At 35.6% G+C, this 19,822-nt stretch overlaps 1 protein-coding gene across 2 annotated transcripts; it reads right to left on the bottom strand.

Annotated features, from left to right (window-relative positions):
• Positions 1 to 11,642: 11,642 nt before the first annotated feature.
• LOC103405156 (persulfide dioxygenase ETHE1 homolog, mitochondrial-like) lies at positions 11,643 to 19,513 on the bottom strand. Of its 2 annotated transcripts, XM_029097078.2 has the most exons (10): positions 19,334 to 19,513; positions 17,739 to 17,837; positions 14,660 to 14,788; positions 14,331 to 14,438; positions 13,142 to 13,276; positions 12,891 to 12,932; positions 12,715 to 12,774; positions 12,578 to 12,631; positions 12,109 to 12,133; positions 11,643 to 12,021 (listed from the first exon to the last, which is right to left on the bottom strand). In XM_029097078.2, exons 1-10 carry the CDS (start codon positions 19,334 to 19,336, stop codon positions 11,915 to 11,917), a joined length of 762 nt encoding a protein of 253 aa, XP_028952911.2. In that variant the 5' UTR covers positions 19,337 to 19,513; the 3' UTR covers positions 11,643 to 11,914. The 2 variants fall into 2 exon arrangements, with proteins under 2 accessions (XP_028952911.2, XP_008342341.3); XM_008344119.4 differs by lacking the exons at positions 17,739 to 17,837; positions 19,334 to 19,513 and adding an exon at positions 14,904 to 15,458.
• Between the last annotated feature and the right edge of the window lie 309 nt (positions 19,514 to 19,822).

Here is a 19,822-nt window from a genome sequence, read left to right as displayed (position 1 = left end):
ATATGGGGATTGAGATGAGACATAGTGGGCAACGTCAAATTCACACCGTTCTCCAGGAACATTAACGTTCGTCCTAATGGCAGGAAGATTGTCTCATTAAAGTGACAACCCGCAAATGAGTGGTAAAGAGATCGCGTGTAAGGGCTTGAAGAGAGCTAGTGTGAAGAAGAATCATAATCGACAAAGATTCACATCCTTCTTTGAGGACCCATATTGGTACTTTGCAGCAGCACAACTTGGCACATGGAATGCACACCCAAATGCTTAAATACGAAAATCATCAGGTTCATAACCAACTGTAACGTCATAGGTTGGGTGGCAATGGGCCTCAAGGCGGACCAACATAACTGCGTAAAAGATTGCATAGCCCTAGGCAGAAATCGAAAACTTGGTACATTTACCAAAAATCTAGGTGATCATTTAAATTGCGAGTTATGATCGCTAAGCGAGGCTATTTGGGGTGAACATGGGAATTTGATGATCAATTATAAACCTAAAATACATGCAATACTTTATTGAAAACTGTTGATATAAACTTTCCGGCATTATCCAATCTCCTGGACCTTAAGGGATAAGTAGGGTGGCGAACCAGTAATTGGCCAGGAGGTTTAGCAGCAATGTGTGTGGACACACATGTGACCAGTTTGTCGATTCATCAACCAAAACCATAAGTATTTATATGGTCTGCATTTTGGTTAGATTAGTCCACATATATTCCTTTGAATCCATTGTGAAAAGTGGGTCATTTCGTATCTTTGCGAGGAATGATATAGAAAATCAATTTCCCTAATGAGCAGGCTTGGCAAAGTGTGCTTGTCGGCACAAGATCCTTACTTCGGGTAAGAAGATGCGTCGTATCATCATTGTGTCCCAAAAGGTCATGCCAAAGCAAGTAAACTACTCAGTCACCAAACTTCAAGCCGGCCACATATGGTGTGTTCCCAGTTGGGAGACAACCCATTGGCCCCAAATCAAAGCTGCATGCTTATTTTTAAAGGTGGTGCAAAGATATTTCACTCTATTTTCTTCAGTGGCTTCATTTATGATCATTGTCATCTCAAATATCCTTAAAAACTTAACGACATGGAGAATTTAAGGTCCCTTAAATGGTGATTCAGTATCATTCATACAACAAGAAGCGTGCCAATGCTCTTAACCAGGTTGGATAAACCTAAAGTCATTGTTAGAGATGTGATTTAGATGTAAAGTTAGTGTGTGTAGTACGCATTCATCCAGATAACTAACTTTCCCACATTTTTACCTAATCACGTGTTTAATTGAATTGGTCACATGTATACAGAAACATGATTCAATTAACTCATATTCGAGGACAATATCAATAAGATTATCCATAAGTAAAACATACACCAAACTTGAATCCAAGAACATGGAAAAATGTTCACAAAGTAAATGGTTTACTAAAGGGATTCAGCCAACAAGGTCATCCATGTCAAAATTCTTCTTTTCCAATGATGTTTGGTAGAGCAAAATTAGTCTCACATATTGACTACTAGAATGGTACTCCTCAACGACAATGGTAAGGGCACGAACAGGTACATAACTTATGATCTATTCCATCAAGACGGAAGTAGATTCTGTAGGGTTAAGGTTTAGGAATATTATCCCTTATTCTTAAAGTTTTAGGTCTTAGGTACCAAGGATCATGTTTCGGGCATGATGCCACACCTTGGCAGGCCTTGATTCTACCAAATGTTTATGGTAGTAATCAAATATGAGAATTTGGTAAACTTCCACTTTCTACACTTGTTGCTTCAGGAGAGAGTTAGAAACAAGGAAGGGCAAGAAAAGTATTCACTAGTCAAAATTCGATCGGACTTATAAACTTCAGAATTGTACTCATTCATAGACGTAATCATGGTGCGCTTCGGGCAATATCTTTCATGATTAGACGGTCCATAGGAGCGAGCCAAAGAGCCATGAAATCCTCATTCGGGAGGGTACTTCGGTTTGTAATGCTTCGAGCATAAGTCTTCGAATAAAGATCATGGCAGAGGCTTATTCAACTCTTCCATGCCATTGTTAGCAACAATGGTTTCTCAACTTCTTGATAGTCAAGTGGAGATTCACTTCTTGTAACCCACATAAAGTGGTTTCTATTAGAAACATCCAAATCAGGAAAATCTAACTTGTTACGATACAATCTACTGAATGGAGGAAATAAGATTGTGATTGGTGCTATGTGAATCAATCATCCATAAGCATCAAAGTTAGAACATTCAAGTTCTAAGACATGATTTTCATGAAAAACGTCGGGTTTTCATAGGTGTATTGTTTTATGAAAACTTCGAGTTTCAAAGGCATTAAATTTGAAATTACAGGTTCAATTTAGTTTATGAATGTTAAGTTCATAAAGAGAGGTTCCTACAAGAACACAGAATGCAATATACAACTAAGTGTAGTGGATTTGAGTTTCTTCGGGAACCCAAGTATGAGACCTTCGTTACCACGAAAGTATGTCAATGATTCAAAGTATAAAAATAAATTATTGAATCGTTGATGTTCAAAAGTGATCTTGAAGTCAATAATTTTGGATTCATTATCAGAAGATAGGGCTACAAAATAAATTATTGACTTAATTTTTGAATCGTTGATGTTCAAAAATGGACTACATGAAGAACGTTTTCCTTACGTGACCAACGAAGACAGGGCTCGTTTTAATGCCTGGCTAGATGAAGAACGTTTTCCTTACGTTTCTGACTATAGATCAATTCCATTTGAAAAATGGTTAAGTCCAAAGGTCGGGGGCAAGTTTTCATTCCGGCCACAATCAAAATTCAGCCTCAGGAAATTGCCAAGACGACCGAAGAAACACCTAGGGCACCTGTTGTCTCGGTCGAGATTGAAAGTGTGGTAGGCCTAGAAGAAAAAGTTCAAATTTTTGAGTCACAAATCAACTTGGAAAATGATTCGTCAGAGGAGTGTTCCAATGACGAACAAGACCGATACACGGCTTGAGACCATAAAACTACATCAATTGATATGGTAATTGGAGACATGGTCTGAGACGCCGAGACTACGCCAATTGACATGATTAGTGGTGATAAAGTTGATATGGGGAAATCCCATTTGGCTAAGTTGTTTGAGTTAAAAGTTGAAATCGACGAAATTATTATGCCCAGGGAGCATACTAATTGTTCAACACATTCGGTGGCCGATGTTAAAAAATCTTTTGTCAAGCCGAGCATATTTGGAGATGATTTTTTATTCGGCTCAATGCAAAATTTGATTGGCTGTGTTGATATACAAAGATCTCGGCTTGGAATAAAAGATTGTTGGCCTCCTCCTCTTTATTAGTTCGGCCACTTTTGTTTTCTTGTATTAAGAACAGGAATAAATTATTTTCTTAATCATCTGCCTAATTAAGCCGATACTTAAGAAAATAAAGGGGGCGACAAGATGGTGCGGACAGCCGAGGCCGAGAGACTCAGGAAGATGATATGGGGTGGCCCTATAAGCATTGGCAGATTCAAGCTCAGAAAAACAAATTATAGATACTTTATGCACACTATCTCTCAGCTTTTCATCTTGATGTATGCATGTCATGGATATCTATATATATATATAAGTATTGGGATTCGAGAGGTCCAGCTAAACTGAAGGCAGAGTAGGTGCATGGTAGTTGTATATCTATACATCTATATGCAATCACATTACAGAGACAAGCCATTGAGATTTATATATATGTATATGCATGGCCGAGAAACATGCTGCTAAGTAAGATTTTTTTATTTCTCAGCCCTTTACCCCCAACTCTACTCGACCTATATCATACATGCCGAACTCGGCGAACTGGTGCTCGGCACAAGTTCTTTATATATATATATGTGTGTGTGTGTGTGTATATATATATATATATATATATAGGCCAACTGCATGGCTGGCAGATCACATTAGACAATCATGCTACTTTTATAGATATGTATATATCGGCAGGCCGAGCTCCAAGAACGGTTTTTATCAACCTCGTCCCCAGCTCTTCTCGGCTTTACTTTGTCTTTGACCCTAGTTATTCTCCTTCTCGACCTTCTGGCAAAACTGCCGAGCGTGGTATGGAGTTATGACAGTCGAGGAAGGCTGTAGCATTAGCAGAACATACATGTTATTGCCGAGGAACAAAGTTTCTTTTTCGGTGATACAACGAGATTTTGTTGGTCACAAACAATTAATTTCCTTAACCATTTGGCTTACGAGCCGAAGCTCAAGGAAACTAAGGGGCAATGTTTGGACCCAATTATACACCATCAGCCCAAGCAATCGAGGCTGTTGAGAGAGTTAGCTCCTAACCGTTGGATGAAAAATGAAGATAGTTTTGTTATTATGATCGTTATCGTAATAATTATCTTTCAATATGATTCATTTTCTTATACGACAGGATAAGTGGGATTCTTATTACCTCCAATGAAGGCAACAACAACAGAGTTTGAATTAATTGAGGTTATGTGATTCTATCTTGCATACAGAACCACGTGGAGCAATTCTACAAGGATGTAATGGGATGATTAGTATGATGAGATGCCGTGCGTGCAAAAGTCTCTCAAATATCTACTATATTATTTTATATATAGTAGGCCTGCATGCCTATGTGGCTATGCCGTGCGTACGAAAGTCTCCCAAATATCTATTTTATATATATAATAGTGGTTATCACTATTTGGTCAGATGATGTGATAAGTCTTGATAAGCTTTTGATTTGTTTGAGAAGGTACGACAGTCTGAAGGATAGCCCTCTGATATGGATCAAATTTCTTTTCACAAGTTTGAGTTGCACTTAGACTTTACAAATATTGTCAGACCTTGCTGAGCATAAAATATGAATACTATAAATACAAGGCTCGGTGCAACGTTGAAAGGACCTCCAATTCAACACACAAAACTGCCCTGCGCAAACTCTCTCAACAACTTTGAGATTTTTTTTTTAATTTTCTTTTTCGCCAACACATCTTCAGTTGGCATAAACAGCATTGTGGAGGCAACCGGTGATATCTTCAGTTGGCATAAATAGCACTATCACCCTAGAATCAACCGATCTCATAGCATTTTTAGTTGGCATAAACAGCACTGCGTCGAGACCGATTGGTTACCTATCTAAGTCTCGGTCGAGAAGAATTTCCGAATCTGTGTTGGTCGATGTCATCTCATCAATCTTCTCGGTGAAGTGAGGTGTTACGAGTTACTACATTCAACACATTGGAAGCCGAATTTGATATTGAACTTCGCTAAGTTAGCAGCCTTGTCTTCAGGCTCTAGAACCCGAAGGCCGAGAGTATTCCTTCCTCGGCCGCAGTCGCGAGATTCAGAAGTCAGCAGCGCACCCAACGCAACATCAACAAATTTTACTCCTCGGCCGAGTTCGGCCGACAAGTTGGCACGCCCGCATACAACCGAAGGACATAATTAGCTCATTAGTTACTCAGCTTGTGCGCCATGTAGGCTTGGTAGTTTTTAGGGTCAACAGATGCATTCTCATATCTACTAAGACTTACACAATCACATTCCTAATCTAATAGAACTGCAACACTTAATAATAAAAATTGTACTCTTGATGATAAAAGGAGTTGTTTAAGAGTTTTTAAATAAATAAAAAAAATGTTTTGCAAAGGGCTTTTTATTAATTTTCTTAATAAAGTATGAGTGCATATATATATATATATTTTTTGGTCAATTAGGTGATAAGGCATATCTAGTGGAGTGCATATACAGTTGAGCAATTAGGTGATAAGGCATGCATGTCAAACCCAAGTTTGACATGATAGGGAATGTTAGCAGAAGTTTCAACGATCAACAATCACTGCTACATTCGAATCAAATCTCAGAGTTTGAAATGATGTATCCAACACATGAAAAACGTTTATTGTGGTAAAATGCATACTTGTTACAGATATAGAGAATCACGCTCGGCATGGATGCTATATATGCTATGAGACTTTTTTTTTTTTTTAATGTAGTTTTTTTCTTCTCATATATGGCCTCTCTTTTCTCTCTTTCTGTTTTTTTATTAAAAAATAATTAGTTGGTGGTTTCGTCACGGCAGTTCTATCTTTTTGGGAGCCGAGAATAGACCTGGCATTCGTGTCGTGTTTTTCGTGTTCGTGTCGTTTTCGTGTCATACCCGATATCTTAACGGGTCGTGTCGTGTAATACCCATTAAAATAAACGGGTAAAATAACCCGATCCAAAATCGACCGATAATATTAACAGGTAATATGACCCGACCCGTTACCCGTTAAGGAAAATATATTTTAAACCAATAAATAATTAAATGAAAAACATAATACTAGATAAGTATATACATATCATATTGTCACATCCAAAACATAAAAACGCATTTTTCTTTTAAGTATATTTTACTTACCTAAAGTCTTTAATAGTTTTTTAATTAATGTAGAAGTGTAAAAAAATATAGAAAAAAATATATAAACGCTCGTAATGACAAGCTTTACAACTTTCATGAAGAGCTTAACTTCGAAATTCGCCACTATAATCATATAAATCATAGATCAAAATTTAATCGTTGATTGTTGTTTACATTTACGCTTCATTGTTCTCATAAAATTTTGTTTTTTCAGATTTTGTTTTTTGAAAACTTGATCTATTAGAGGATGCATGAAGATGAATGGTTTGGATCGTTGATATTATATTCAGAGTTTTACGGTTAGTGAAAATATTGCTTGATGTTTATAAAGTTTCTACAAACTATATGACATCAACTCATATTTCAGTTAACCGTAAATATCAAAACGTGATATCAAAGATCTGAACCGTTCATCTTCTTACATCCGTCAGATGATCATGTTTTCAAAAAAGAAAATTTTAAAAATGAAATTCAGTAAGAAGAATAAAGCGTAAATGACAATTGACGGTTAAATATAAATTTAAGGTTTATGAATTATAGTGTTGGATTTCGAAGTTGACCCCTTCATGAAAGTTGTAAAGTTTGTCACTATGAATGATTGTATATTTTTTTTACATTTTATACACTTCTACAATAATTATTATTAATTTTATTAATTTTTCCCTCAAATAAAAAACATTATTCGTGAAGGTTTGGAGGATTTTAAAAATCTAAACGATAATATAAGTGCAACCATTATCTACTCGTGGAGGAATAATGATGAATCACAAGTGTTTATATATTCTTTCACATTTTTCATACTTGTATGTATGTCTTCTTAGTTCTAGCCTATACAAATACTATATTACTTTATTTTAATTTTGGACAACAACATGTTAAGTAATATTTATCCTAGTAATGATAATAAGGAACTCTCATAATAAAAATAAATAATGACTAAAACTTTTTTTTTTTAAACTTATATAGAATAATAATACAAAACTATATATTTAGTATAGAATATATTGTATATATTAATATGGCTATTGTATTTTATAATAAATCTTTTAGTAATTAAACTTTAAAATTATCAAAATAAATTTTTTCTTAACGGGTCGAAACGGGTTACCCACGTGTATACCCGTTATCAACGGGTTCTTAACGGGTCACCCGATAATAACCCGATAAGTTATCGTGTTGACCTAAAACCCGTTATTTTCGTGTCATTTTCGTGTCGTGTCAAAAACTGCCGGGTCTAGCCGAGAAGACACACATAGGCATTTTAGCTTTTACGTGGCCACCATCGTATGATTCATCGGCACTAGACTCGAACTCATGATGTGCATGTGGAATACGAACCTGAAATTCGTCCTGAACCATCCCATGATTTTATTTATTTATTTATTTATCTCTTTAGTTTCTTAACTTTTGTTGGACTTCAAGGCTTATTTAGCATCGACATAAAATTATGTAATTAGTATCAAAAATCAAAAATAATTTTTCCTCTTTCGAAATTCTCTATGTACATCTTCATGATCTTTTACTATAATTATAATAAAGTCATTAGTTTTGTGTTTCAGAGAGTAATATGTTTTTTTACCAGGCAAGACTACAAAATTCGTAAAATCATACTTAAATGTACAATAAGTAAGTTAAATATTTACAACCTAATATATCAGAGTGTCTAATATGACCTCTTTTGAGTCATTTTAATAGCAGTGAGTAACAATATAGACCACATTTGTTACCATGCAATGAATGTGCTTGCGAGATTTGCTTTATCTTGTTATGAGCTAGCTATTTAGATATAATAAGATGCTCCTAATGGATGTTGTTTATCTTAAACAAGGATGTAATGATCCCTAAAAAAATGAAATACTTTGGATATTTGATATTATATTAAGCACTTCAAAATAGTCAGATACAGTCCTTGCTTTATTCTTTAATAAACTACTAAACAATGTACTCATATCGTATAAAAGTTAAAGTGCATTATTTTGGCAATGTCATTTTTCTTTCCCTAGAAAAAGTGCTTATCTTAATGCACGGAAATGTGTTGGTGGAATGTGGAGAGGAGTTTTGGTTTGACACACAAAAGTAGGTGCGTGTTGCGGCAGTCCCATTTCCAACACGCAATCACGTTTTTGGTTTTCCTCATGTTCGAGTTTAACAATAACCAAAGTTTAAGAGCCACTAATAACAACTAGTGCTTGTTTCTTGGAGCAAGTAAATTAAACATCTTGAAGGTTGGGAAACTTGACGAGAATCTCAACCTCAAAATCTGTCCTCTAGCATTTGGATGTGAATCAAAATATGCATGCCACCATGCACATCCTTTCCTTTAATCGGAGAAATTTTTTCTTGAAAAATGTTAAGGAGACTCTCTCAAAAAATGAGACGCTTCATGAACTTTCTCATACCTCACAATTTAACGTCAATACTCATGTCAATATTATAAAATATGAGGTGGCAGAGAGGGAGTAGGATTTTTTTTTCTCTCCGATTATCATCTCCTTCCCTCCCCCTCTCTCACACTTTCCTTTTTGTCTTCTCTATACAAAAATTTAAAGCAAAATGTTGATGTCGCTTAATCGTAACCGTTTAAATAGGAGAAGAGAGAAAGGGAGAAAGATCAGGAGGGGAGAAAATTCTACTCCGACAAGGTGTCCCACTTTTAAGAGAGTCTTCTTAACATTTCACTTTTTATATTTATTAGAAACACGGTACATCATATGTTATTATGATACATAATGTACCGACTTGTGTTGTGAGTATACTAAAAAATTTCTCCTTCAATTGTCTGGATGTGAAAATCTAGACCTCATCAACATTTTCGAATTGCTTGACTTGGACTCTTATAATTTTATTATTCCTCCTCTTTTCCTTGGAGATTATTTTGCTTAGATTCTTGTTCTTTTGTAATTTCCCATTATTTTCTCCCCCTTTGAAAATGTGAAGTTACGTAATTGGGTTAAGTCTTTTAATCCCTCAAGAACAAGTCCTAATTAGACTTGCTTGCATCTCAGTCATTAGACCATATCTTCCACTTAAGTCCTCTAATTTAATTCACATTAGCAGCCTAACTATAATATTTACCTGAAAATGTGCATAATTTATGTCTTGAATAATGTAGATTTGGTCTAACAAAACACGTGGCTAGTGAATACTGATTCTTCTACTCCTAATGTGAGCTAATTAATATTCATTCGTGTTCGTTGTTTATTTTGAGAGAAATGTTAAGCACTCTCTTAAAGTGATACTCTTTATGGAATCTCCGGCATCTCATGTTTTTACATGATGTTTTATAATATTGGCACGGTAATTGTGCCAAAAATATTAGGCGGCAGAGAGTTCATAGAGAGTCTCACGTTTGAGAGTCTCTATAGCATTTCTCTTATTTCTCTTATTTTTTATTTATTGTTTATGATATGTAACCATACTCTTATATATTAAAAATAATGAGTATACTATTATGAGTACAAAAATGCGTGTCTCTATATGATTATATATATCCATGTTATGTACAAATAAAACATACTAATATACTACAAAATGAATTTACAAATATTACAAATACACATAAAAAATCAAAACTCAAGAAAAAACCTTGATTTGCATATACAAAAAGTTTCAAAAATTCCCAAAATTATAAAATGTAGGATTTTTTTAGTTATGTTCTGAGAATTCCAAGATAAAATTGATTTTGAAAGTTGGGAAAATTTTAATATTTTGAAATATTCCAAATATAGAAAGAAAATTTGATTTTAAATTTTTTTGGGGGTGAAGTTAGAAACCTCATTTCCAATCTAATTCATTAAAAAATAAGGAAAACTAATGAAAAGTGCTTGAAAACTTTGAGTTTTAATGATAAGGACAAAATAAAGGGTAAAGTGAATAGTACCCGTATTGACTTTTTAATGTAAAAATGTGGTTTTTCGTTAAAGTGAACAGTACCAGGAGCTTTTCGTTAAAGTTCCCAAAAAAATATCCATAGTATCCAATTTGAAGCATATACGACTAAAACATGAGTTCAAAATGATTACCGTAAAACATTTAGAAGGATGGAAATGAGCTCTTGGGTAAAAATGAAGCTACTTTTACTATGTTTGAATAAGGAATTTCAAGGTCCTAATGAGATTGAGACCAAGTTATTACGAAATGAACCAAAATGTTTAATAAAGAGGAATATGAATGCCCGCCATGAGTATTACAAAGACATGTGGGAAGAATTTGCAAATGACACATTTAAAGTAGAGATTTGCATATCACTCTCACATGCCTTTGTAATGCTCATGGGAGCATTCCTGATCCCCTATATCTAACATTTTGTTGTCCAGTTCTCAATAACTTGTTCTAGTTGCCTTCGAAATCCCTTATCCAAATGCCTAAATGAAGGCATGGATTAAAAAGTCAAAAGTCCAAACAATTTCCAAATGGATAAGGTAATTGAGGTAGATAAAGATACTTTAAGACAGAAATTATGGATGGATGTTCTCTGGTCTCTGAGAGGTCCAAGTATTCAGTTTCTGAGCAAATTTGAATGAAATTTAGATTTCAAAACTGCCGAAAGGGAGATGTCACATCCCAGCCTAGGCCTCCAACGCATCCTCGGATTCAACTCTGTCGTAGCTCGATATTGTCCGCTTTGGACCCGGACCACGCTCTCACGGTTTTGTTTCTAGGAATTCACACGAGAATTTCCCAGTGGGTGACCCATCATGAGATTGCTCTCGCACGAACTCACTTAATTTCGGAGTTCCGATAGAACCCGAAGTCAATGAGCTCCCAAAAAACCTCGTGCTAGGTAGAGATGGGAATATACATATAAAGCTTACAGGATCCGCTCTCCTTGGCGATGTGGGATGTCACAATCCACCCTCCTTAGGGACCCGACGTCCTCGTCGGCACACATCCGACCAGGAATTGGCTCTGATACCCAATTATCACATTCCAACCCGAGCCCCCACCACATCCAGATTCGACGTAGCACGATATTGTCCGTTTTGGACCCCGACCACGCCCTCACGGTTTTGTTTCTGAGAACTCACACGAGAACTTCCCAGTGGGTGACCCATCATGGGATTGCTCTTGCACGAACTCGCTTAACTTCGGAGTTCCAATGGAACCTGAAGCCAGGAAGCTACCAGAATACCTCGTACTAGGTAGAGATAAGAATATACATACAAAGCTTACAGGATCCACTCCCTTGAACGATGTGGGATGTCACAAAGAACTTCAACAACAAAGATGTCATGCAGAAGATGTTGCATGGAAAATAGTAAACAAGAGGTTTAACGTAGTAAGTCCAATACAACAGCCGCAGGTAGCTGGCCCTTTCATTCATCCACACATTTTTTTTCCGTTTTCGTTCCGTTTTCTTATTATTTTTCTGCACAACAAAATAACTCATACAATTATCTCTTAAAACAAACACGAGAGGTATCATTGGATATAGATCTGCCTTTTCAGCACTACTAGTATATTTCACCCGAGTTATGTGGTAACGCGCCAACTCCTTTTAGAAGTTCTTGTCTGAAGTACAAATCATAGCAGCAACTGTATCTAGTTGGCCATGGACTCGGCAGGTCTTTCAGACAAGTCTTGCAATCCACAAACCATATTTGCAGGTACAGCTATGTCAATCATTTTTGGATATGCGAGTTTTAGATCTGTCAAAAAACATAAAATTTGTCTTAATTAACCTAAAACGGTTCAGTAAACGGCTACAAGATTAGATGCTAGATACGTTTACTTACTTTCCATGATACTTTGAAATTCCTCCTGCACAAAACAGTTCAAACATAAAAAGATATAGTAAAAAACATGCAAACTTCCCTACACCGGATGCTACTTAATCAGCAAATAATCTTCACACGGTAGAAAAAGTATTTCTCATTACCCTATAAATTTTACCAAAATTCTTTTACAAATATCTGAGCAACATTAGTATCAACCATTCTTAGTAAAACCAAGTGATTTCTTTTAGGCAGAAGCTCTGTCACATTAATGTCTCACATCGTGAATATTATGCTAAGACATCTTGGCTAAATATTGACCCAGGACATGCAGATAAATAAAAATGAATCAACAATCAAATTCATTACAGTAAAAAGGAAAATCATTATCTGCTCGTTAACCAGATAGCAGTAGCTACATCTTTCTGACGAAAATCAAAATTTAATAACTGCAAGGAGCATAAGATTTTGGCGAAAAACAATTATATACCTCATCTTTTGTGAGCCGAGGATTATAGAGCATCTCCTCCCCCACGGTACTAACCTGCATCTCAAGCAAACATGTGCCATAAGTAGCTGCGTAGGTTCACTTGGTACAGAAGAAATAAACAATAGATGGTTCCTTACAGTGAATCCCTTGTAATCATGAGCAGGATAGATATATGTATCCTTTGGCAATGTAAAAATCTGGATTTGTAAGAACAAAAGTATTAGCGTTTTCTCAATATATAGTGTCATGAATCAACCTCATTCATTTCTCATGGTACTCAAAGCCACAGTATACTCTCTTGTCATGTGCTTGCCTGTGAATGAACTGACTTGTACAGCTGTTGTGAACTGCCACCCTGCAAGCAGATTAGAGAAATAAAAACAAACTTGACAGATGCCCTTGACAATCCCGTTTAAAAAACAAGTTAACTTCCACTGTCACACTGCCGTTATTTTTTCATTTTCCATTTCTCTTTTTCCTTTTATTTGATAAAGAGCAGCAGAACTGTCACAGAAAAGTGACATCTTAAAGATTTTTATAAGTTTATGACACTATTGTCTATACCTGAAAATCAGTTCTCCCACATCCACGTATGAGTAGTGCATCTCCAGTAAAAGCCATCCTTGGTTGGGGCTGATCAGGCCCATCTCCTGTAACATACGTAACACAACCTAATGTATGCCCAGGAGTAGCTCTAACCTGAAAATAAATATACACATAAATATACATTTACAAAAGAAAATGTCAATATAATCGGATGCAACACACACACACCAAAAGAAAAATTAAACTAACTAGTTGCAACTCAGTAAATACTAGACAAAACCACAGAAAAGTAACAAGTCAATAATCGGTAAGTACATGACAAATATGTTCCAGCAGGTTGTTTCTTTGTGCCGGCCTGTTTTGTCATTACACCATTAATTGGATGCAGCAGACCACAACTTACAAACATAAAATACATATGCATGCATACACAACCCTACATGGAAACCCATGCACAACACATACATATGCAGCCAGAGACACCCAAGCGTAGAGAATCTGCATAAAACTTAGTTCAAAATCGGTGCATGGACGACAAAATATGTTACAGTAGGTTATTTCTTTTGGTCAGTTTTTTACATTCCCCATAAGAGGGAATGAGGGATGCAGTAGATCACAACCTCTACCAGTATGTATAAGCTGGGCACAATACTGAAACTTTAACATTTGCTGGGCACAATACTGAAACTTTAACATTTATGAAGTGCTATTCTAACATACTGCAGGATTTCTTCTAAAAGCAATTAATTTGAGAAAAGCTGAGTCTTCAGTATTCAAACCTCATTATGAGATTCCAAACTGCTACCAGGTTTACATCGAACACTCCAAATTAATCAATCAAGTTTTTTACCTTCACATAGCAGTTAGCACATTGTAATCCAATCTTCTTAGTAAGCGTTCATCAATCTATTTGATAATTGATAGAAAAGTTGATCTCACACAATAACTGAAAATAGAATCATCAACTCAAGAGAAGAAAAACTACACTAAAGTATAGTTGTTAGGTATTCCTAAGTAATAACCACGGGGAAGCAAAGAGACATTTTGAACTATTCCCACTCTACTTACACCTCAAATGATACTCGACTTTTTCACTAATTTTTTATATATCACTCCTCCAGAAACCATCAGAACATTCCGATTTGCATGTTACATTGTGCAAGAAGCTTAAAACATCAATGAAAATAAATCCCAAGTGTTGGCATACCTCCAAAAACAGATCGCCAAAATATATTTTATCGCCGGATTCAATAAGAAGGTCCGCTTTTGATTTGCTCGCCTTCGAAATGACAGATTTTACGCCAGGAAGCTTAGTCTGCCACAACAAATATTTGCATATCAATCAAAACCCAACAAAAATGCCAGACATTTGGTAAAATCCCTTATTATTGAATTCCATCAAAGAACACAATTTTCCCCCCAAATAGCATCATTCGAAAGCAATTCCTCATTTCGTCATTCATGAATAATACAAATGCAGCAACATTAACAAAAAGAGTAAAAAAAATATGGAGAAAAAAACTCGAAAGTTGGTACCTTCATGAGACCGGTTCCGGTCACGTGATCAGCATGAACATGAGTGTTCATGGCGTAGATCAACTTCAGCCCCAACTCTTTGACAAGGGAGATATCCCTATCCACCGTTTTGTCCACCGGGTCAATCAACTGCAAATTCAACCAACAAATTAAAGACCCAAAATTTGCATCATCATCATCCTAATCATAATTAAAATCACAATTAGTACTTAAATAATTAAACATTTAATAGAAAAAGGGTGACCAGAGCGGGTTTGTCGGGGTGAGAGACATCGGCGAGCAAGTAAGTGTAGGTGGAGGACTCCTTCTCGAAGAGCTGGCGGAAGAGGAGCTTGGAGGAAGAACCCGACGACGTCGTATAAGCCATCGTTCGGGAATGGGAAGCGAACTTGGTGCGAATTGTACAAGGATTGAGGGATTTGGGAGAAGTGGTATTGAAGAAAAAGGAAGAGGAGCGAGGGAGAGCGACGAATCTGAGGACGCCGATTCGAAGCATTTGCCTTGTTTTGCTTTATTTGTGTTGTTAGCTGGTGGAGGAAGCGATGAAATCGATTGAGCAATTTGCTTATTGTGTGTGGGGGTGGGGCGGTGAGATCAGCGAGCATTGCGATTGCTTGCGCGCGCCAAATCAGATGAGGGAGATGAAAGCGACGGCTGACGAGTGATGACCGAGCTGTGCTGTGTCCTACTCGGTTAGTGGCCACGACATTCGCGTTTTTAATCGTTCTCAATCTTAAGGTTGATGAATGACGAATTTGAGTGCTGATCGAGTCATCTTGTTATTCAATTAGTTCATCTTATTGGAGCTGTCGTGGCATTTGGGATTTGTTTTCATGCATTTTTCTTCGACATTATTAAGAAGCGATGATGTTCACTATTTTATTTATTATCAAAAATAGTTTTGTTCATTGTCCTCAAGGGATGATGATATTTACCATCTTATTTATCATCATTACGAGTGTTAAAATTTTGAGATTGTCTACTGAATAACTACAATCTCAAAATTTAAACGCATCTAATGATAGGGTGGTGAGCAAAAAAACACTTATTTATTAGCATTGCATTAGTTTAAATTTTGAAATTTGTAATCCACTATATAGATTTCGAAAATATAAGCTCATCCAATAATGATAAATAGGGTGATAAGCATCACCATCACTTGAAGACAGTGAACAAATATATTCCCTTGGATTCCACATTCTCTCATTTGCCTTCCCCATTTATCAGCTGTCGAGTGGACTCCACTAACACATCAAACTAAATAGTTAATTCTCTAAGCATATAAAATTTGCCAACGATGAATTGATGTGGCCTCTCTTTACTGCAATGACTTTATGTGACACTATTCAGCGATGACCAATGTGGCTGGTAGTATAACTATGTTGCATATGTCGTTTATTGTGGCAAGTCAGTACTGGTGGCGATTGTGTGTTTGTTGGTCACTGAAGCAATGTACCACTTTGTTGCGTCTATCGTTTATTAGTCACTAGAGTAATGTACTCCAATAGCAACCTTATATTTATGTGTGATGATTAATGGAGTACACCTCCATCGGTTCTTGTAAAAAAAATATCTATCAATCAATATCAACCAACCTAAAATGCTTATAATAAACGATTTGCTTAGTGATTCTACTTAGGGTAATAACCATATTCAAATACACTTACGGTGCGTTTGTTATACCGAACTATCTCGGACTAGACTAGCTTCAGGGACTAAATTGGACTAACTTAGAATGGACTAAGTTGGACTGATTTAGTGAAGTATTTGGTATAGTGTCGGAATAAAAAACAGGATTCAAATATTATATTATTTAATTTGTATCTATTAATATTTTATTCTTAATTTCATTTATATATATTAATATTATATAATCACTTCTTCTTTTGTTCTTTTCTAGAATCCTCATTTTCCTATTCTTTTCTAAATATGCAAAATTTTAATGGATAATATGTTTGAATGTTTTAATAAGATTGTGTGAATATATGAGAAGTAGTATGCCTAATCTGCACAATATTAATAGATAATCTGTTTGAATGTTTTAATCAGGTTATGTGAATATAGGAGAAGTAGTCTATGTACACTTTAATCAGGTTGTGTGAATATAGGATAATCTGTGCAACAGATTCAGTGCTTCTGTGAATGTTATTGTGTATGCTAGATTGACTTGTAATTGCAATTGATATTTTTGTATTGATTGAATGCAGGCTTCGAACCATGTAGATTATGTAAAGGATGCAATTGATTTGGAATATGAATCGGGGGGAAGCAAAAGTGAGACTGAAAGTGAAGGAGATCAAAAGGAGGTAAGTGTCTTCCAACTCCTATAAGGTAAACGTAGTAATGTAAATAACACAAGATGTATCGTGGTTCACCCCAAGATTTGGACTACGTCCACACTGATTGTATTGTATTTATCTGAGAGGTGAGGGAGAGAACCTCTGTAATGAGAGGAGATGTGAGAGGGGTGAGAAGGCTCCAGAAATGGCCTCCCCTAATTGTGAGGGTGAGGGGTCCTTTTATAGAATAAGGACTCCTCACTTATTACATATTTACCACTTCCTTTATCACATAATTACATTTAAGTCCCCTGAGTATTTGTACGAGCTCTAAATACGGAGGCCCTAAATATAGTATAAACAAATATAAAATCTACTCATCAATACTAAAGGGTACCTCATCAAGAACAATCATCTCTACACATGCTTCCAAGCAATCAAATTAGTTAAACTCCCTATTAACCAAAGTTTTACCCCCTTTCTTATCCTTATAAAGAAGTTTTTTTTTTTTTTCCTCAAGTTAACCTGATAAAATTTACATTGTCAATTAAGATTTTTTCTCATTCCGGATGTACCATTAATGCTTGAATCGGACGCATAGTCACCATCATTTGTATGCTCCCGGCAATACACACATTTTGCCCTAAGTCTTACATGTAGAACCATTACCAGTTTATCAATCCATCTTTTACAACATTCCCTTCTATATCCTTGAGACTTACTAGGGTCTTAACTTGATAAGGCCTAACGTGCTCCCAAGTCTTACTACGTTTACCTTGTAGGAGTTGGGAAACACTTACCTCCTCTTGATCGCCTTCACTTTCGGTCTCTCTTTTGCTTCCCCCCGATTCATATTCCAAATCAATTGCATCATCTACAGAATCTACATAATCCGAAGCCTGCATCCAATCAATACAAAAATATCAATTACGATTACAATTACAAGTCAATCTAGCATACACAATAACATTCACAGAACCACTGAATCTGTTCCATAAATTATCCTATATTCACACGACTTGATTAAAGCATACATAGACTACTTCTCCTATATTCACACAACTTGATTAAAACATTGAAACAGATTATCTATTAAAATTGTGCAGATTAAGCAAGCTACTTCTCCTATGTTCACACAACCTGATTAAAACATTCAAACATATTATCCATTAAAATTGTGCATATTTAGTGCAGACTACTTGTTTCTCCTATAAGCAACGCAGCCACTTGGACAAATGGTTGTATAATAAGTTCGTGGTGGTGTTCAAGTACCAGAGTCATATATAGTTCAGGCATGCAGAAGAGTTAGTGTTCTAGTGTGTTTAAAACCAAACAATGATGGTGGTTAAATGCTGATCACATTTCGAATGCATAGACAATCATTCAATTTGACCTATTATATATATATATATATATATATGTATGTGTGTGTGTGGGTGTGTGTGTGTGTGTATGTATGTATATAGCTATAAACCACTACTAGATTCAGTTAGCTTCAAAACTATATATATGTATATATATTGTACACTACATATCAAATTCACAATGCTTGACATCTATGGAGTCCCCAACACATACAATGGCGAATGCATTCAACCATCAAAGAAACACTTCAAGTGCTTCTTAGAAAAGCACTTGGAAGAGAACCACCTAGTATTTTTAAGTTTTACTATCAAATGCTCTCATAAATGCTATTTGATTGTCAGAATAGCCATTCCAAAAGCAATCTCAAACATGCTTGTAATCTACCCCCAAGAACAAATTAGAGCAGCATTTCCTTTATTTGTTTCCCTAATCTAAATTAATTTTGAGGAAGCATTATTATTTCTCAGATAAAATTTTGTTGGAAATATATGGGAATCTAATTCTCAAGCAAAAGTAGAGGACAAGGAAAAGGATACAAAGGATAATATTATGGAATTAAAACAATTCAACAACAACAATAACAAATTCATAATTAATCATATTTTGACAACAACAATAACAATTCAACAACAATAATAACAAATTCATAATTTCAGATAAACCCGCAATTCCAATCCCAATTTGAATCTAAAAATTAAAATCCTAATTTTATAAAATGCAACTAATATAGATTAACTACATCAAAACTACAAAATTCAACGACAAACTCAAAAGCCTCAGCATAATCTTACAATTTCAGAGAAACCCCCAATTCCAATCCCAATTTGAATCTAAAAATTAAAACCCTAGTTTTATAAAATGCAAGTAATAGAGATTAACTACATCAAAACTACAAAATCCAACAACAAACTCAAAAGCCTCAGCATAATCTTACAATTTTAGAGAAACCCCCAATTCCAATCTCAATTTGAATCTAAAAATTAAAACCCTGATTTTATAAAATGCAAACAAATTCAAGAGATTGACTTACCATGAGAGAAGACAATGTCACGATGGTTGTGGTGGAGATGAGACCGTGAGATAGATTGGAGAGGATGAGTGGTGGACGGCGGGGTGGCGATTGAGAGAGAGACCGAGGGATGGAGTGAGAAAAGTGAGAGAGATCGAACTATGTCATTGACGAGTGGTAACTAAATTTCTTACCATAGGGATCCACTCTAGTGTGACCAAGTCCTTGTGAACTTGGATAAGCACCAATAAAAACAATGAAAAACTAACAAAAAGTCCAAAAAAACTTTAGTTTTAAAGAAAAATGACAAATAAAGGTGTAGTGAATAGTACCAAGAAAAGGTAAAAATGTGGTTTTTCATTAAAAGTGAACAGTACCGAGAGTATTTCGTTAAAACTCTCTAAAAACAAGCCACGTGGACGACAATTTTAATTGAAAAACTCATTCGGTACCAAACAGAGAACCCAAACCGAACCAATCTTGTACCCATATCGAATGAACCAAAAAAAA

The sequence above is a fragment of the Malus domestica genome, chromosome 17 (assembly GCF_042453785.1).
Source record: "Malus domestica chromosome 17, GDT2T_hap1".
Taxonomy (NCBI): Eukaryota; Viridiplantae; Streptophyta; class Magnoliopsida; order Rosales; family Rosaceae; genus Malus; species Malus domestica.
Note: the sequence above shows the minus strand (reverse complement) of the source record. Positions and strands in the feature narration are given on the sequence as shown.